Source organism: Mustela lutreola, chromosome 2, assembly GCF_030435805.1.
Source record: "Mustela lutreola isolate mMusLut2 chromosome 2, mMusLut2.pri, whole genome shotgun sequence".
In the NCBI taxonomy this organism is placed as follows: Eukaryota; Metazoa; Chordata; class Mammalia; order Carnivora; family Mustelidae; genus Mustela; species Mustela lutreola.
This window is the reverse complement of record NC_081291.1, coordinates 26,550,435-26,571,891: the sequence shown is the minus strand read 5'-3', so window position 1 is coordinate 26,571,891 and position 21,457 is coordinate 26,550,435. Positions and strand designations below refer to the sequence as shown.

Below are 21,457 nucleotides of genomic sequence, written 5' to 3'. Positions count from 1 at the left end.
CTATATTTGTGAACTAGCAAAATCAAATCTAAGTTGTTTAATTCTACTTTTAAAAACTAAGAATTTTCAAGATTTACTTTTACCTGTAGATACTGAGAAAGCTGGAATAGTTCCTGAGAGTACATACTTGGAGTGTTAGCAGCAACCTAGAAACAAATAACATAAGTACCAATAGTCACACAAAACATTTATAAAAGACATTAAAGTCAAACCAAGTCCCTGAAATGTCCATTTAGCAAAATATGCAAAATAAAAAATATTTTTCAGCTTAAAATATTCCTTCTGTTTTCAAAATGTATCTGTCTCATGCCTAGAATTTGTAAATGGTATTATTTTTTGCTGACTAGTCTGAAATTTATAAGCAGAATGGTGGAACAAGTACTACTCGTGAAAACATTCCTTGATAAACCAAATCACAAACACAGCACAACAGCAATATTGCTCTTTCTTAATTCAGAAATAATACCTCCTGAATCAATAGATATATAACTTATCCCCTTTACAATTCATTGTTAGATAGTTTTTCAATACAACAAGAAGTCATAATTCTTTTAGAAGTAGCCATCTTCAAAATGGGAATTGTATTTTGGGGTGCAAGGACAGACAGGACATGAAATTTAACACTTTTCATGGCCAGGACAATGAAAATAGATTTGTTTTGTAAGGAAGGATGGATGGAAGGAAGGAAGGAGAAGGGAGAGAGAGAGCAACAGAGGGAGGGAAGAGGGAATAGTTTTGTCTTTTTCATTCTTTAAACTACAGGTAAGTTTAAGAAGAAAAAGATGGAAAATAATGGTATTTAAATTACAAATGACAGAAAAAATACTTAGAACTCAAGAGTATTAGATGAAATACCTTCAATAAGGGGTTCTTCCCAAGTGTGGAACATAGAACCGTGGCATTATTCACCCCCCACAAAAAGAAGATACTATTAGGTTGCTGTAACATTTACCCATATCCTCAATATTACCAAGCCCTTTGTATCAACTTATTAATGATGTTAAATAGCACTATTTCTGATTAGGTTCAGAAAGAATATTTTTATTAATATGCTAATTAGAATTTAGAGAAGTGGCATTATTTTTAAAAGTTAGTACTAAACTGGCAATGCCATTATTTACTTCTGAAATAATTCTTGGTATTACTAAGGTTGATGATCAACCACTTTTACTTCTAAAAAAGGAATCTCACAGAGAACTTCAGTTTCAGGCAGGCTTTCAGTCTTTAACCAAATGGAAGAAAAAATGTGAACTATTTTACAACAGTTTTAGTACACTAAGAAAAAACACCCACATTCATGCCAAGAGATACAGATTTTTTTTTGGTATTTAGCAATGATATCTACAGTTTATTACACAATTATTTCTGAACAAAAGGAAAAACACTAACAAGTAATTATTGCAAATTTTCTGACCAAATAAAGTTAAAACTAATTTTCAAGGACGATAAAAGAGCAATTTCTGTAAATCCATATTTCCATTTTTCCATGTGTAAGTATATGTTGGGTGAACTATTTGGGCAGAAAACTTAAATAGATATTTCTAGAGAGAACTGTATTCCAGAATAAAAAGTAGTAATTAACACTTTGTATCTCTGGCTAGAGCTCCTAGTCTATACTATTGGCCATTTAGTTGAGATAACAAAGGTTTTTTTCCTAAGAAACATCCATCCTAAATTTTCCAGATCAGAAGAATGCAATAACCAAATACCTGCATACACTGTATATCATTTGTTACAGAAGAAAAAAAAATTCCTAGGTAAAGCATATTAAAAACAAATAAAAACATTTTCCAAAGCAATATAGCTGAGTTAGTTTAGAGAAAATAATCATTCGTAACTTACTTTGTCAACAGGACTTGGTAATGGAGCATGGATGACACTGAAAAGTAAAATTTAGAATTTTTTATCTAATTTCCTGACACAGAGGAAACAGTATGACAGTACCAGAATATCTTAAACCCTAAAGTTGATACACTCAGTGTCATATAATTAAAACAATGTGAATTATTCTCTAATCCTTCATAAATCCATAGAATTCTTGGAAAAAAAGGTAATAAATACACAAATTTACCTTTTACACATGATATACTTCTAATCACAAATCCAAAATTCAAAATTCAAAATGTATTAAATGCCCTTTGAGGATCCACTATTTAATGAGGGCTCTGGTGAATTCCATGACTATAGAACTTCTACATAGAAAAGAAGCAATCCTTAAATTACCTATTTTTAGTTCTGGAATATGTAAATTATGTCCTTTTAAAATTAAGTAATTCCTATAAACAAAGTCTTAAAAAACAAAGTTCTACTAGAAAGAAAGCTATGATTTGGAAACTTGTTCTAGTGGAGAACAACTTTAGCCAACCAAACAGTATTACTGTTCTCTACGTCACATGCAAACAACTAAAAGCTTAGATGTAGGTATGAAACTAAACTCGGTACATTCCTATAAAACTAAGCAGTAAACAGACAGTATAATTGGTACTAATTGCCTTTTGGGCCTTATAAAGTACTAACAACAGACAGGCAGTATTACAGTATAGCAGTTCAGCATGCAGGCTCAGATGCCACACTGACTGGGCCCACATTCTGGTTCTACTTACTAGGTGTGTAATCTTGGGCAAGCTTACCTAAGCACTATATAGGTCTCAGGTTCCTCATCCATAAAATGGGGATAATAATAAAAATAACCCCATGGGATAACTGTAAGCATTAAATGTGTTACTATAAATAAAGAGCTTTCAACAGTAACTAAGACATAATAACACTTGATCCTACTACCACTCCCATGAGATAAGAGCAGATAAGGAAGCCAGGCACTATGACCAATTTACCTCTGGATCCCCAGAACCTATCACCAGGCCCTAGCAAAGCTGGCGTCTAATGAAGGTTTAAAAAATTATGCCAACTTTAGTTTTTCTCTCTACCCTATAAACATGGGATAGACAGTTTAAACATAACCTTCTTTTTCTTGACTATACAAGCAATATATACTGACTATGGTAAATGAAAGTATGAGGAAATAAGTAAAAATTACCTAATGCCAGCACCTAGAGACAACCATTTGGGGTATATATATTTTTCTCCATAGCCAACGCACATTCGGGCAAATGAACTTTAAATAGAAGCAAACAGTATTCATGTTTTGTTTTTTTTTAATCTAGTTTTCTTAGTGACCCAAGTACAAAATTGTTCCTGTGAAAATTTGGTTAACAAAAGGCTAAAAATCCAGCTAAACATGTATCTTACAGAAACTATCCTGGATATAAGTGTATTTTGTTTGAATTATAGAAAAAGTTCATATGCAACAAGGGAATACAGAAAAGGGAACCAATTATTTAGTGTTAAGGTGGTGGGATTATAGGCAATTTTTCTCTGTTATCATTTTTAAAAAAGATTTTACTTATTTATTTGAGAGAGAGAGAGAGCATGAAAGGGGAGAGGTCAGAGTGAGAAGCAGACTCCCCGCCGAGCAGGGAGCCCAATATGGGACTTGATCTCAGGACTCCAGGATCATGGCCTGAGCTGAAGGCAGTTGCCTAACCAAATGAGCCACCCAGGTGCCTATGTTTGTTATCATTTAAAAATTATCTGTGCAGGGGTACTTGACTGGCTTAGTCAGTACAGCATGTGACTCTTGATCTCACAGCCATGTGTTTGAGCCCATGTTGGGTACACAGATAACTGAAAAAACAAATCCTTCGTGCAATATAATAAAAATCAAAGAAGAAGAAAATAGTTAGCTTTTTGAGAACTAGCTAGTGAGTATCTTAAAAGCATTAGATGCTTTAAATGTACCTAAAATTCTAAGCATTCTGGCATACCCAAATGTATCTTGATTGCTAAAAAAGATGACAGTAACAGAAACAGTCAATGATCATTGTGTCCTTGATGTATGCCAGCTATTATACAAAAGTCTTTAAGTGCATAACCTTGCTTAATTTGCCCCATAAAATTCCTGCTCAGTAGGTACTATTGTTATCTTCATTTTTCAAATAAGAAAAGGGAGGCCTGATCAAGACATAGAGTCAGTGGAGTTGGGCTTTGAATGAGACTATCCACCTCTAAAGACCATCCTGATCTACCAGCTCTAAAGAGCTGCCTGTCCAAAATTCCTCTTCTCCAGAAAGTCAGCCAGTCTATGCACTATGAAATTGGCAGCAAAATTTTAAATGACACTAATATTTAACCACATAAGAAAAACCAAATAATGAGAAGGAAATGGCGCAAAGATGAAAAGCACTGGGGAAACAAGAAGGAGAGGGACACAATTCACTAACATAGACTGAAAAATTCACATGTCCTCCTAGATGGAACCCGAGATCACAGATAACCCTTTATATAACTGCTCAAATCGTTTAACTCCATGAAGGGAAAATCTCCTCACACACAAACAACAATGTTCTTAAGAAACCACATATCACTAGTTGATTAATAGTTACTCTTATTTTTAAAAACTTAACCCTTGAGTCCTGAGTCACATTAGAGTTCTCAAAGTTAACTGTATTTTTTTAAATAATTAAACTGTAATAGAGAATAGGAAGCAGATTGTTTTACATTTAGATGTTTAAAATTTTTTACTTTGTTTCAGATATGATTAAAGCTAAAAAAAATTTGATAGCATCTAACTAAAGCAAAATATATAATAATCCTAATGAAAGCACAGACAATCATACCAATAGGAGGGTCTCTCTCTGCTTTCTTTTTCTTTCTTTCTTTTCTACTCACTATTCTACTTTGCCTTAAACTTATTATTGCTTATCTTAACCTCCCACCCTCAGGTCTTTGTCTTTGCTTTTGAAGGATAAAAAATATTATGTTGGGTATAGAAACAAGCTTATTGCCCCCCAAATAAAAATGCTTAAATTTAATTAATAATTACTACATAATGATAATCTGTGAAAAGCACAAAATTAAAATGTACTTATATTTAGATTTTAACATTTACATTTTATGAGTAATTCTTCCTTTTCAAGTTTCTTCTCCTCTAAGTGATCTTTCCACTTCTTAAGGGGGAAAAAAAAAAAACAGCCTTGGAAAATCCCTCCAAAACTCCCACCAAAATAGGCTATTAACTATATCAACATCCTCAAGGTCCTAAAAGATCATGACATGGGCATTAACTTCAGAGGGAATCACAGTTTAAGAAGTCCTATATTAAATGCAGATCAAAATACAGTTATCATTCATCACTGAGTAGTTATTACTCACCAATAATTTGCATACCCTAAATATTCTGAAAAACACCTAATTATCAATCAAAATATAAACTGTAAAGTTAAATTTGGAAACAAAATAACCTGTGCCTCAGTATACATTATTATTTATTAGAATTGTAGCTAATGTGAAAATTAAAGTATATTATATTCTAAAAGTAGTGCATTAATTTTCTACCATTATAAGAATAATCCTGAAGTGTTAACAGTATACCATCACCTAGAATATTGTTAATCAAGTAATTAATACAAAAACTTCATGGCACTAAATTATACTCACTCTGAGCGGAGTCGGGCTTCCATACCATCTGGTAGAAAAAGTTTTATTGTGGAAACAATACACCCATGGGTAACTGGTTAAAACAAACAAATAAGATGGATTAAATAATTGTTTAAAAATACAAGCCTTCATACCTCTCATTTCCAAACATATACTTTGTTCCTAAATGTAGGAACTTGGAGGAAAGAAATCTGGTGGTTTAATGACAATATTCATTTCCCTGGAGAAAGTCATTCCTCTTCATACTGAATCACAGTTGCAAGGCAAAATTACAGACAGAATTGTTTTTCAAAAGTGTCCTAACCTCCAATGCTGTAATAGTTAATAAAAGGCCAGTGGAATATATAGAAATACAATTGAGAGGAAATGCATTTTCTCCCCTATCTGCTGGCATCAAAACTTAACTCCAACTATTCCCCAATTTAGCATTTAGCCTTAATTCCTAATTCTGTCCTCAACCTGTAACACGCTTCACAAAACCTAGTTCTGTATAATACAGCTTAGAATATGCTGTTTGAGTCCCCCACTGATGAGTGAGAAAACCAAGACCTCAGAAAAGTGAAACTGCTTCTGGAACTCTTTAAGTGTCAAAGCTGTTTGCTAGAACTCAAGTCTGAGATTTCCAGTTCAGTATTTAAAATGTGGTTTTATGTTCTCGGTACTTTTTCTCCCTCCACCCTCAAACATTTTTACATAACATTACACCACTCTACAGACAACTTCTTAGTGTTGCTTCTTACTTCCTCCTTTTCCTTCTGAAGATTTCAAGAGACAAAACCCCCCAAAAGCAGCATTTATACAGAGCTTCTCTTTGTGACTGGGTTTTATGGGGGAAAAAATTTCTTGCTAGTTTAAGGTTGCTGGCTTTTTATTTCTCTGTTCTTCCAAGATTACATCTTCCAGGGTTAGGGTTCAAAGAGTTAATTTATTTAGTTTACCAAAATCTAATTAATGCAGGGTGATGAAAATATACCATCTCATGATTAGAAGACTGGTGGTTATGTGACCAAATACATTTGTCAAAACTCAGTAAGTTTTATAAAACTGGTGTTGCAAGGAAATTATATCTCAATAAAACTGATTAAAAATAAAGCTAATGCTGGGGCACCTGGGTAGCTCAATCGGTTAAGCATCTGACTTCAGCTCAGGTCATGATCTCAGGACCCTGGGATCACCAACGCTGAGCTCTGTGTTCAGGGAGGAGTCTGCTTCTTCCTCTCCCTCTGCCCCTCTCCACTCTTGTGCTCTCTTTCTCTCTTTCCTTTCTTTCTTTCTCTCAAATTAAAAATAAATAAAATCTAGGGGCACCTGGGTGGCTCAGTTGGTTAAAGCCTCTGTCTTCAGCTCAGGTCATGATTCCAGGGTCCTGGGATCGAGCCCCGCATCGGGCTCTCTGCTCAGTGGGGAGCCTGCTTCTCCCTCTTTCTCTGCCTGCCTCTCTGCCTACTTGTGATCACTGTCTGTCAAATAAACAAATAAATAAATCTTTAAAAATAAATAAATTAAATAAAATCTTAAAAAAAAAGAATAGCACTAATGCATTTATGCAAGAATAACTTGTTAAGTGATCAGGTCCATGAATCATAAAAAATTATAAACATAAAGTACTATTATCCTGTCATCTGGAAATATACAGTAAATTTAAGAAATTTAGTGCAGTTTACTCAATTTTCATTAACTTATTATTTGAAAACTGCTAACACGGATCACGAACCACTTATGGGTCAGTCTTCTAAACTTTGCCTAACATAGCAATTACAGCCATCAGCCACTGGGCTCCTTCCTTCCATTCAGGCCTCATCCTCCAGCCTGCTACCATAAATATCCTATGCAAGACCACGCTACCTGCACTTCCAAATTCTACAACTCCGTGCATTTTATGAGTTGTTCTGTCACTGATGTCCTTTATCCTCTTGCCTGCATGACCAAATGCTACTTATCCTCTAGGCTCAGACTTTCTAGTTACTTCACCAAACTCATTATCTAACTGAGGGGTCCCCAGAGCTTCCTATTATCTACTTCTTATAATAGTAAGCATACTGCATTATGAATATTTATCATTTACACAACCATTTTCTCACCAGATACAGTCAACTCTGTGAGAGGGACAGGATTGGTTGCTTTTTACTTTTTAAATCCCACACTTGGCAGAGTTATCTGGTACAAACTAGGTCTTTAATGAATGATTACTGAATGTGCAAAAAAAAATATATCTAGTTAATATTCTACAGTTTTCATTACCCAGGACGAAGATGTCTCTTACTTTGAGGACAGTAGGGTTCACCTACACTTATAAGAACTGCCTAACTCCCACCTTTCCCTGGTACAACACACAGAAGAGACAGATTTACCCCATCTCTATGACTCCCCCAGAGGTTTACTGTAGACAGGCTATAATAAATACAGGAGAACAGTACAAGAAGATCCAGCAGTACTGACACTTGGCCAATATCTTTAAGTTGGTAATAAAGTCTAAAAAAGTAGGTATAGTGAGTTACGGAATAAAGCACTGCCGGAACTGACAAGCTGTGATATATTACATCAGAATTTCCATTTTTCAGATATATCACCTCAAAGTCCAGCAACTGGACTGATGTACAAATCTGTGAAATGAATCAAGAGCTAATACTTAATACTGACAGGGCAGCACAGGGTTGCTGTACTACTGTAGGCAGTTAAAGACCACGTCTGACTAAGCTAGCCAGCCCTGCCTTTGAAAAGGTTCTTGTGACAACTAGATACACAGAGGCATGGAATTATTAGTTGTCTTTTTTAATCTGCAATGGGCAAGTATTTAAAATAACCTGATAAAAATATTTTGCCCTAATACTCATTATATTAACTAATTTTACATGGCAGTATTTTCCAAAATGGAGTGCTAGCAGGTGTTGACAAAAAAGGATTTGGGGGTCAGAAGAGTTTGGAAAATACTTGGTTAAAAGTGATTGAAAGGGTTTCAATTTTTTAAACCAGTCTTTCTCAGAGATTAATCAGCTTTTTATCCACCATGAGACTCTGAAAGTAAGATGCATTTTCCAAACTTATTTAACCATTGAGCTTCTCCCCTGTTTTCAGAACACTTACATAGGAACTGATACAGTATTATATGTATGATATACATGATATTATGAAAAAATACTTTGGAAAATACTGCTCTCAAATATTCTATGAATCGCTTTGTAAACAAATTTTGCTCTCAAAATTTACCCAGAAACATTATTTACCATATTTCCAAGACTCAAAGACAAAACTGATTATAAAACACAACTTAAAATGTTTCTCAGGCAGGGTAAGAAGGCTGCACGGTCAGTGCCACATTAAATACAGATAGCTTCACTTTTTTTTTTTTTTTTTTTTTTAAGAGAGACAGCATGTGGGTGGGAGGAGTAAAAGGAGGGGAAGAGAGAGAATCTTAAGCAGGCTCCACACCCAGTATGGATATGGGGCTCAATCTCAAGACCTTGAGATCATGACCTAAGCTGAAATCAAGTCAGAGGCTTAACCAACTGAGCTACCCAGCTGCCTCCCATTTTGCTTTTTAAAAGTTTGTTACATTACTTCACTTTTATGAAAGACCTACATTAGTACCTGTTTTTCTAACCAAAAGAAATCCAAAGAGGATTTTTGCTTATTATGAAAAAAGGTGAAAAGCACAAATAGCATTCAGTGTGGGTTTTGCAGCGAGCTGTTACAAAGACATTAAGAGTGGCTCAGCCAAGTTCCTCCCCCACAAATTGCACTCAGCATCAAAGTATCCAGCCACCACAGCTTTGAACTGTGTCTGTGAGCATCTGTGCTTTATCTTGATTTATTTTGTGTATCCATTAGCAAGGTATGTCCTTAGGTATCAGAAAAGCCTAAGAGAGGTGACTTTTTGGGTCTGGGAACTCTAAAAAAATTTTCCATATAAATTAATGGTAATTGTTTCTTCACTTTATACCAATTCTAAAAGGCTGCATAGGGGACACCTGGGAGATTCAGTCGATTAAGCACCGGACTCTTGATTTCAGCTCAGGTCTCAGTCTCATGGTCGTGAATTTGAGCCACTGCACTACTTTAGGGGGAAAAAAAAAAGGTTTCATAAGAATGATATACTTTCTGACAGCAAGAAACCTATACATATGCACTGTAAGCTACATGCAAATTTCAGAAATGTTTGAATATGAAAAACAAGTATGTCTGAATCGGAAAAAAAAAAAAAACCCAACGTATTTATGGAGAAAAATCTGTAATTACTTGTAGTTATGAGACTTTATTAAAAATCAAAATGAAGACTATCCCAAGCTGTCATTTGTGGGGTTTTCCCTCTATTCTATTATATTGGTTATTTATTTTGTTTTTGAGTTAATTTATGTACTCTATGGTATGAAGTCGGCTTTTTTTTTTAAGTGTTTACTTGGGGGTGGCCGGAGTGGGGGTGGGGTGTGATCCCAGGACCCTGAGATCATGACTTGAGCCAAAGGCAGAGGCTTAACCCTCTAAGCCCACCCAGGTGCCCCTGAAGTCAGCTTTTTATATTGCCTCTTCACATAGACGTTACTTAAGAGACCCATGTTAACTGTGATTAGCTTAAAAGCTATTTAAGGCCCTGGATTGGGAGACTGAAACTTCAGGGATATGTTGTAGTCCGGGCTCTAGCTCTGTTCTTGCACTGAGTGGGAAGGTCAACACTATATCTGAGTAGTCTGAAGGATCCCTTGAAATGACTGGCAGTAATAGGTACGAGTGAGATCATAAAAGCACAAGAAACATCAAAAAAAAAACCCAAGACCTAAATGAGAGGAGGTAACATTTTCAAACTGGGGAATTATTAGCTTAATTGTCTTTTGACTGCAATCTAAGATAAAAGAGTTACCAAACTTTCATCCTTGAATTTTTTGTCTCATAAAGCTTTTGATCCAAAGATTTTATTTTAAAGAATTCATTTATTTATGAGTGAGTGAGAACAAGAACGTGAGCAAGGCAAGAGGCTGAGGGAGAAGCAGTGGGACAAGCACACTCTCCACTGAGCAGGAGGCCCGCCTCGGGCTCCATCCAAGGACCTTGAGATCATGACCTGAACCAAATGCAGATGCTTAACCGACTGATCTACCCAACTGCCCTGATTTTTTTAAGTAGGCTCCTCACTGAGCATGGAGTCCTATGTGGGGCTTGAACTCGGGACCCTTGAGATCTAGATCTGAGCTGAAATCAAGAGAGGAACACTTAATGGACTGAGCCATCCAGGCGTTCCACAAAGACATTATCTTTTTTTAAATTCAGAAAAGAAGCAGGAAAAGTTAGCTGAATAGACAACTAACATTTTAATTCTAAAAAAAAAAATGTTTCTGTATTGATAGTCTATCATTGTCTTCATTTATGAGCTGGAGTTCAGTAATAAAAAGCTTTCCCTCCTCGACTACTTGTTTATGTCAGGAATAATTCCCTCCAGGAAAGGTAGCATCAACAATTTATTCTTTCCCTTTAATTACATGTTTTCAGAATGGTTTCTCTAGATTCTAGGTTCTTCTAAGGCTGATCAATTCATTTTGCTTTCCTTTTAGTATCACTTAAGTTCATGAATTTGAACACAAGTTGACATTTCAATTCACTGATGTTATCTTTATTGATCCTCAAACTGTCCCATCTTCGATCAATTAGAACTTCATGTTAATTCTTGAGTTTTCTGACAGAAGCCTAGCAGTCTTAGATAGCTTTATATATAATATGACAAAATCTTCTAGGCTCAACCTGTACATTTCCTGACTTATTTTCTAGCTGTTTCTTCCAGGAATCCTGTTTCTAGCTATTTATTTGGTGGGAGGATTCCTCCCACCAAATATAGGTATGTGAATTCATTTGCTACTTTATTTCTCTAGCATATAATGGAGCAATACTGCTTGTTAGCTTATTTTTCCATTTATGCACAAGTGGTTCTTTGGTTTTAGCTGTTTGCTAAGTACTCACTGAGAACTTGTTGGCTACAAAGCAATATGCTGGTAAAGATGAAGAAAACAAGATGATTATGACTAGATCCTTGTCCTTGAGGAGGTTTTGGTTTATTTTGTAGAGAGAACAAGAAATATCTAACATAACAACAAAAGAGGAAATTTTTCACAAATACTACAAAAGGTACAAAACACTATGGGAATTTAGAATGGACAAGGGCAGGGGAAAGATTTATAAAAAGGGTAAAAAAAAAAAAGAGAGCGAATATGATTCAAAAGCTGGAAAAGGAAGGAAAGGCTGAGAGAATGGCATGGGCAAAGAAACAGAAAGCGAAGAGTCTAAGAGAGTGCACATCTTAGAAGGGCAGCTGGAGAAAGACTGGAGGGCCTCTAGGTGCCAGGCCCATGCTAATTACACTACACATGTTAACTAACTGCTTATGACAAACCATGTAAATAGTTATTATGTCTTATTTTACAGATGTGACACATAAGACAAGGTCAAAGAAGCTAAAGTAACTTGCTTGGGATAGTATGTTTGGTAAGTGGCAGTGCTAGGATTCAAAACAATCTTTTCTATATGCCATCTTACCTCTAATCTAGTTTAACAGCTTAACATTTATAAAGGAAAGGAGTGGGAAACAAAAGTTTGAATTGAGCCCACATTTTTGAGGGCCTCAAGTGTACAATTAAAGCATTTCAGAATTTATTCTGCAGTATGGTACAGCCTTCTAAAGCAGGAGAATAACAAAGTTGTAACAAGAATATTCTGGAGGCAGTGGGTTGGGAGTGTATAGTGGCCACAAGTAGAGAGCTAGTGTGATGTTCTAGGCTGACAATAGGAGAAACAAGCAGGAGCAGGGGAAGGAAAGAAATGACCTGAATGACTAGAAGTAAAGAGACAAGATTCAGAAACAATACCACTATTCTGAGCTAGTGTATGGGAAAATGATGGAGCAATAAAAAGAAACTGGTAAGTCAGGAGAATGCTCTGGTTTGAAGGGGAAATTAAGCTTTGTACAGAGTAATTTTAAGGGGTTTGAGGACAGGGGAAAGCATATAAAACAGGTGCTGCCAGGAACTTAATTGAATAGGGTTTTTAAGCCTAATTTCCAAAAGAACAACCAAGACTTTAAGAAAAATAGTTATACTCAGTTCCCACAACTTGCAAATCCCCTTTTTAGGACTGAAGAGTGGGATCCAGACATCTGAAGTTTCAAAAGTTCTGCAGATAATTGCGGTGCCAGGTAATTTCTGGGTCAAGAACCCACTTTTTAAAAGAACAAAAGTAGACTGCCATGCTATCAGAAAGATTCTCTTAGTCACCCCAGCAAATTAGGCACAGCCTGTGCTGAATCAGCTTTGTGATTTTCCCTAGCAAGCTAGAAAGTGGAAGAAAGTAAAGCTTCTGGTGAAAGTTACCAAAAGCTAGGAATGAGCAAGGACAGCAAAGCCTAAAGTCAAGGGGTGGTCTAGCAGTTAGTGAGAGTACTTTTGAAAAGGCCAATGATAAGTTCCAAAGGACAGACAGGTAAAGGAGCTTGGGGCTGAAGCTACTGTGAAAGAGGGGCAAACTTACAGGCAAGAAAGATGATACAAATGACTGGCAAAGGTTTTAGTAATAATAGAAGGACCTGGCCTTGAGATGGGAACTCCATATACACTCTATCCATGTTCACACAGAACATCATGCTGCAATGCAAACACTGAACATCATACCATAAACCTTGAAGCAGGTAATAGTATCATGAGTTCCATCCTATTAGATGAGCAAATTAAAGTTTAGATAGGTTAAGGAGAGGTAACTGAGTCATGATAAAATAAAAACAGCGGTGGAAAATAAGAAGGTTACCAGTTTCCAATCGTCATATGAAGCTTCTGGATTAGGAGGAAGGTTGTCAAAATCTTAATTGAGATAAGGCGGTAGAAAGAACTTTCGTAACATCGTGGAGGAAGATTCATGACATTTTGAAATTTATTCAACCAGTGTGTACCAGTTTGAGTGCGGAGATTCTACAATGAAGACATGCACTCTGGCTGCTCTTGCATAGCTGATAGTTAGTGAGGGAGGCAAACACGTAAGGGGGAGTGCCATGTGCAACAGGGACATGGAAAGGCACCTTTTCGAGCCTAGAAAAGTTTCTAGGCAAAGGAAAAAGCATGTGCAAGGGCTTGAAGACCAGAAAACACAAGATCTATTGTGGGAAACAAAAGTAACTAAGGGCAGTTACTGAGGAAGATAGCACTGACTGCTCGTAATAGGCCCCTTGTTCACAGCAGCTTACCTAGGATCAGATACTGGTGAAGTGGACTTCAATGATGAACTGACTGGAGTTATACATTAAGTGACTGCAATTATATGTCAAGTTTATAGAGCTAATGGTCCCAAGCTTTGCAGCAGAGGATTACTGTAATATTATGTGACCCAGGAAACTCATGCCCTGTCTGAGCAGTTTGTGGATTGGGGAACAAGGAGTAGATAGCCTTAGGTTCCTAAAGCCCCCATTCCAGAAGGATCTGATAGGTTGGCTTTCTGTCTTCCTCATTTCCTTAAAAAGAAAAATCTGTTAGAAGATCATCCTATTTGTTTACCATGATATTTTACATCTATAGGGCAGGTTATTTGTACAGTGAGTTTTCTCACTGGGGTCACACTATATGAAAAGCCAAACATCAAAATCAGCTTGTTTTGGAGAGGTTAGAGTAGTAAGAGTCACTAATATGAATGGATATACTCTATGACATCATGTGTCTATCACCTTTTTAACAAAATCATGATTTTATACACACATACAAAAAGCCTTTTTTATATATTATATATTCTTTTTTGAAATTTCCTTTTATAGATAATTTCATATAAATTAAAAATATATAAATGACACAGATAGTGGAAGGTTTTTAACAACTGTCTTACTAACCCCCACCCTTTTTAATTTGGCTGTCCCTTCTTTATTCTTCTCCTCTACCCTACTCCAAGATGATTCACAATAATGACCTAGTTTGCACTCCTCCATGCTTTTCCCCATGGTCATATAATCAAATACAAACATATACATGTATGTGTATATTTACAGGGATTGGTGAGACTTTTTAAAATAATGAAATTAGGGTGCCTGGGTGGCTCAGTGGGTTAAGCTGCTGCCTTCGGCTCAGGTCATGGTCTCAGGGTCCTGGGATCGAGTCCCACATTGGGCTCTCTGCTCAGCAGGGAGCCTGCTTTTCTCTTTAAAAAATAAATAAATAAATAAATAAATAACAAAATTATTAATAGTAATTCTTTCAACAGTATATCTTCTAGAAATCTCTGCAATTGATATAAATCTAATTTACTCTTTTTAATAGCTACACAATGGGCAATTTTAAAATTATGCTTCGTTTTTTGTTCCATATACAGTGATGCAAAAAAAAAAATCCTTTTATACATCCTCAAACCATTTTTGTCATTTCTAGTGTCTAATTTTATATTCTTACTATAAATGTATTCAAAACCACTATGTAGTAGTTTTGCATTAATTCATGCTTGATGTAAATAGTATTACACCACGCACATCCATCTGTAATTTACTTGAGATGTTTTGAGATTTGTCCTTACTGATACATGTAAATTTAGTTCATACACTTTTATACCTGTATAGTATTTGTGCTTTTATTCTATTTTTATTTTTACTTATTTATTTATATTTTTAGAGAGAGAGTGCAGGTTTGGGGGGGGATGGGAGAGAGAGAAAAATCTTTTTTTTTTTTTAATTTTTTTTTAAGATTGTATTTATTTGTCAGAGAGAGAGGGAACACAAGCAGGCGGAACAGCAGGCAGAGGGAAAAGGAGCTCCCTGCTGAGCAAGGAGCCTCAAGTGGAACTCAGTCCCAGGACCCTTGAACCACCACCTGAGCCGAAGGCAGACACTTAACCGACTGAGCCACCCAGGCATCACAAGAGAATCTTAAGGGTCCCTGCCCAGCGTGGAGCCTGACACAGCTCTTGATCTCATGATCCTGAGGTCATGACCTGAGTCAAAATCAAGAGTCAGACACCAAAGTGAGCGTCCCAGGTGCCCTCCTTTTTATTCTAATTAGACTTATTTTACTTAGTTTTTTCTATTCATTCTATTTATTTAGAATTTTTATTAGGAAACTCCTAAACTTCATCAAATGCCTTTTCTTTTCCTCTCTCTTTTTCTTTTCTTTCCTTTCTCTTTCTTTCTTTCGTTCGTTTGTTTGTTTGTTTCCAGAGTACGGCTTTATTTTGCAGTACAGAAATATTCTGGAGCCATTTTGAGGCAGACATCATTAAAGTGGAGGCTCTGTCAAATCAATACTGCAATATAGCTTGGTCCATTGAAGAATCCACATCTAGAATACAAAAGAAGCTTCTACATTTACCTGGTTTATGACAGATTTCTTTCCCCTTCTTCTCATGAATTTTATGAGGTTAAAACACTGTTCACAGGTTTCCTCCAAAATGAGTCTCAGAGCCTGGAGTTGGGTTAGAATTTCAGGCCCATGTAACCCCAACTTGTGGCTGTTATTATATGGGTAATCATAATATCTGACAGGACACAAAATATAAAGGTGCAGGGAAAATTGAGGGATTCTTCCCCAAATTGTGGAATATTCAATTCCTAATTTCTTTAATGTCAAGAAGACATAAGGCACGAAAAATTGTACTGATCCAGCTCTTGAGCAGCAGAGGCGCACAACTGCAAAGGCTACATTGACTAAAAGATACAAATACTGTATCAAGTGCTCTGTATCAGCGTCACAATGTTTTTTTTACAACTGCTCCTTCACTGGGAAAAAAAAGCCAGTACTGGTTAAACTGAACAGAATATGGTAATCTGCCAATTCTGAATAGCCACTCCATGAAAACAAATACATACATGATATTAAAAAGGGAAGGAATATTTAGTGGTACAGTGCTTGGCAATCTCAGCTTTGATTACAAAAGCAGGTCTTACAATATTTATTTCAAAAATATTATTTATTTATTTGAGAGAGAGTAAGCAAGAGAGAACACAAGCCAAGGGAGGGGCAGAGGGACTCCCTGCTGAACAGGCAGCCCAATGTGGGACTTGATCCCAGGATCCTGGTATCATGACCTGAACTGAAGGAAGATGCTTAACTGACTGAGCCACCCAGGTGCCCCCCTTTTATTAAAATACCACTTATTTATTTGAGAGAGAAAGTAAGTGAGAAAGACCACCAACTGGGGGAGGGGCAGAGGGAGATGGAACAAACTCCCCACTGAGCAGGGAGCCCAATGTGGGACTTGATCCTAAGACCCTACGATCGAGTCGGTGGTATAGTGGTGAGCATAGCTGCCTTCCAAGACCCTAGGATCAATAATATTGATTTTTTACAGTATACATCATTTGCCAAAAGTTAAGTTTGTCCCAACTAGATAATAAATTGTACTATTGTTAGTCTTCCCCATAGATGTCATTTTTCTTATGTTCATTTCCTCAAAGTCAAACTCAGATTCGATCATCTTCTTACAGATGACTTTAACGTCATCAAAAGTTGTTCTAAAGTGAGTTGTGGCATTGTATGTGCAGGAAATAAAGATCTGGCTTTCTGTTTCCAAGCCTTCTAGCACAAGGTCACCAATGCTAAGAAATTTCTCTTCAGTCAGTTCCAAAAGCTGCAAAACTGGTCTGATTTCTTTCTCTGGTTCACTGGTCTCCACAGTTGTACTAACTATGGTGATATACTTCCCTTGTCCTGCCACATTGTATACGAAGGAGATCATACAGACATAGATATCTGACTTCCAACTGTTAGTTCTGGGGAATGATGATCTGGCAGGAGTTGGCACCACTGGTGTTCTTGATGGGGTGGCTGAGGATTCGGATAACTCTAATCATCTGGCTCACTTTTTCTACCTGATCTTTGACACAGCTGGGATCACAAATGAGCTGCTTACAGAAAGGAACTTCTCCTGTAATTTCAGACCAATCACTCTTGGCATGATTTCACACCAATCACTCTTCCATTCTGCACAATGATTCTTCAGTTCGTTTATTGAGCATGTAGGTACCACTATAAATAGCACTTAGCCCTGCAGATTCCAGACTAAGTTCTCCAAGACCATGGAGAGGATAAAGGTATGGGCTTTTGCCGTATCTTGCCAGAGACTTGTTATAAAGTTTAATCCTCTTAATGGTTTCACAACATAGTTCATCTAAATAGTCATCCATTCTTTTTCTTTTTTTATTTAAGATTTTTTTATTTATTCGTTTTGAAAAAGAGCAAGAAAGAGCATGAGCAGGGTAGAGGGTCAGAAGGAAGAGAAGCAGACTCCCTGCTGAGCAGGATGCCCAACAAGAGGCTGGATCCCAGGAGCCCAAGATCATGACCTATGCCAAAGGCAGATGCTTAAGCAACTGAGCCCCCCAGCCAGCCACCCCAAACAGTCATCGGTTCTATAAAATGCCAGGGCATGGCCAGTAAAATCCATGATCTTATCCCAAGTCAAATTTCTGTACACCTCCCAAACTACAGTCTTCTTAGGATCAATGCCTTCTAAATTTCTGGGAACTTTTTCATCAAAGCTGGCAACACACACTAGGAATTTTCTGAAGCGACGTTTTTCAGTTCCACTAAGCTAGATGCCAGGGCTTCTGTTTCAATGGAAGTAACCTTGTAGATATTTCCTCCCTTACAGACAAAGCTCCCTTCAGTCACTTTGAAAACCAGAGAGCAACAGACCTCTGTATAAAGCAGCATCTTAACCAGCTGACCAATGACCATAAGGAACTTGGGAATTAAGTCAACATTCCAGTCTCTTCTCCCCATTGATGGTAGTGGTATTCCTGGTATTTTAAATCTTTTGTATAAATCTTTCAGAGGTATTAGAGATGAATTTCTCCTCCACAGTACAAATTTCTATCCATGGGAAGAACCTTCTTTCCATGTATTGACATTATACCTGACAGGATATATCCAATCAGGCTGGTGCCCAGCAGGAGTACCTTGTACTCCTCTTCATAGCGGGGGAGGGTAAGGACTTAAGACCCAAGAAAGGAGAAAGCGCAGGAGCCAGAAGCTATAGGGCCAACCTCAAGAACAGGGGAAGCGCTCAGGCTAGCCTGATGGAAAAGGGAAGTCAGGGCTAGAGGTACAAGGGAGCTGGAGAGGAGGGAGGCTGGCTGCCATGCCAGATGAGAAGAGAGAAATCAAATGCTTTTTCAATACTTATTCGTTATAAAGTAACGTGTTTTTCATGTAACATTTTTAGGTTGTGGATGACGTTAGTATATATCCCCAATACTGAATCATTTTTGCATTCTTAGAATAAAACCTACTTCGTTTATTCTAGCATTATTTCTGAAGTTAATTTACTAATACCTTAATCAGAATTGTTCATCTATTGTCACAAATGAAAATAGTGCTAGTTTTCTGTTTTTGAACTGTATCTTTATCAGAATTTGACATTAATGATATGCTGCTGGCTTCCCTAAAGTAGATTTTAACAGCTTTCCATCTTTATACATGTTTGAATTATTTAAATAACTGGATTTATCTGCTTTTAAAAATATGATCATATTCAGCTATGAATGCCTCTGTTTCTGGTCAATCTTTAATAACTTCTTAGTCTCTTTTAAGGAAAACAATTTACTCAAGTTTTCTACATCTTGGGATAATTTTGCTAGGATAATTTATTGTAGCTTTTTTCTTTGTCATAGATTGGCATGTACTAGTTTCTCAAAATTCTTTTAGCATATCCTGTATCTGTATTTATGTTTCCTTTCTCATTCCTTATCGTGTATATTTTTGCTAGTATTTTTTTAATGTAATAAGGGATTTAAGGGTTCTGAATTACCTGTTTAGTGTTTGCTGGTTGGTTGGATGATTTTCAAAGAACCGGCATTTGGTTTGTTCATCCCTTCTATAGTTTTTTGCTTATTTCATTAATTTCTGCTTTTCTTTTTCTTGTTCTTTTTCTAATATCTCCTAAATGCCAAGTTCCTTCATTGTCCTTTTTCTTTAGTACAGAAGGAATTTAAGATTTTAAATTTTATTTGAGTAAAGTATTTACGCATTTTGGTATAAAAGTCCTTTCCATATAGTTTAAAATTTCCCTTTTGATTTCTTCTTTGAACCAGAGGTTAACCCATAGTGCTATATAACTTCAGGAGGATTTTCTAAGTGATATAAAGCTTATCACAGTACTGTTTAGCAAAGGACAAAGTCTTTTTCCCTGGTATACGCTTAAACAGGTAGCCCTCAGCTAGTGATAGAACTGTATTCCAAGAGCCCAGGCATACATCAACCTTTTGAAGATAATAAATACTGAAAGAAACAACATTTTAAATGAAGAAATTTTTCTTTAATTAATTTCCTTAAAGTTGGCATAAAAGATAGTTAAATGCTCAAAGAAGCCTGCAAGAATCTAACGTTTCTAAAATAATAGTGCACTAATAATAACCCTGAATTTCAGGATTGTCCTCTTAGCTTCCTACAGCATGTTCTAAAGAGTGTCTCTCACAGCTGATGGGAAAGAGTGGGCAGGAGTTTGGAAAGAGCTGTGTTCTAGAACAGTCACCTCCCTGGAGATGTGCATATATGTTAGCATATTAAGGACTGTGAGAGGTCCTGTTTACTTTTGGTTAACTAAGCATTTTCTAAGTGCATTTGACAACCTCATTCTTTTATTAATTAACACCTATTAATTCTCTTTGGGAAATGCAAGCCAAGAAGACATTCCTTGGAGAAAATATGTAATCAAATTCTCTGTCTTCTCTGTGGGTTATTCACAGCTGGGACTCAGTAAGTGTTTGTTGAATGACTTGGTACCAGAGATGGTGTGATGCACAAATGCTACAGTGTCCAACATGGCTGCTCTTAGTACGGTCATATATAAGGTGAGCTCTCTTTGTAAGGAGTACTCAGTATTTTGCATCAAAATACAAACTTTCTATTTTACCACTGTAAAGGGAAATCACTAAGAATATGACACTACCTGAATTCAAATACCAAAATCTAACTCCCTAAGAAGGCCATTAAAACATGGTAAAAATAGGGGCTCAGTGGGTTAAAGCCTCTGCCTTTGGCTCAGGTCATGATCTCAGGGTCCTGGGATTGAGCCCCGCATCGGGCTCTCTGCTCAGCAGGGAGCCTGCTTCCCCCTTCCCTCTCTGCCTGCCTCTCTGCCTACTTGTGATCTCTGTCAAATAAATTAATAAAAAATCTTTAAAAAAACACAAAAAACAAAAAAAATCTGGTAAAAATATACTGCAGTTGCAACACCCAGTGAAAAGTATATAAACATACATGCACATGCACACACACGGTAGCAGCAGCACCACCCATCCACCCTCATTTCCATGTCCACTGTGCAAAATGTCACATACTGATGACTTAGGGCATCACCAGATCAAAGTAAGTTCAGAGAAGCAAAAGGAGAAACCTGTCAACTGGTTCCATTGTCCATAAGACAACAAAATTGCATACTTTCGGTTCGTATTGATTTAGTTTTATGATCCAGCCATATAATTTCATGGCCATAAAGTAGACAGTGAAGCAGGTAAAGCCAGGAAGCTTCAGAACTGTAAAATTGACAATCCACATTTATTTAGCTAAAGAACTTCTAGTTTCAAAAACTGAGATGTGAAATCTTGTATCTTGATGGGTACTATTAACTACCTACAGAACTCTGATTTTGTTTCAGACAATGTACACACAACTGGAAGGGATAAATCATAATTGATATATGACAATCATGGAGATCCTGATCCCTTCTGCCAGGTAAGTAACTTCCTAGGCTTCCTTGTAGCCATAGATAGGTATGTATGTGGCCACTGGGACAAGAGGAGTGTAAATTTGCTGAAAGAATTCTACAAAAGACTGTGTTTTCAACATAAAAAAAGAGCCATACAAGAAGATACTTTGTCCCCGCCTTGCAGTTTTTGCTTGACATTTGGGGCTTTGGGCTGTAGCCATCCCTCGTTAACCATGAGGCAACAAGCAAAAACCTACAGCAAAAGCGTAAGAAACCAACATGTTAAAAACAGTAAGACCCAGATTCCTGGTAACAC

The 21,457-nt window shown here is 36.7% G+C and overlaps 1 protein-coding gene and 1 pseudogene across 39 annotated transcripts in view; both read right to left on the bottom strand.

The window, feature by feature from the left end:
- Positions 1 to 21,457, bottom strand: part of SLMAP (sarcolemma associated protein) — a 144,188-nt gene that overhangs the window by 60,342 nt on the left and 62,389 nt on the right. For all 39 annotated transcript variants that reach the window (XM_059161267.1, XM_059161265.1, XM_059161283.1 and 36 more), the window contains exons 3-5: positions 5,497 to 5,569; positions 1,843 to 1,879; positions 84 to 146 (exon numbers count right to left, since the gene is read on the bottom strand). In XM_059161267.1, coding sequence (XP_059017250.1) covers positions 84 to 146; positions 1,843 to 1,879; positions 5,497 to 5,569 — 173 coding nt within the window. The remainder of the gene's footprint in view (positions 1 to 83; positions 147 to 1,842; positions 1,880 to 5,496; positions 5,570 to 21,457) is intronic.
- Positions 16,841 to 21,362, bottom strand: LOC131826022 (rab GDP dissociation inhibitor beta-like; annotated as a pseudogene).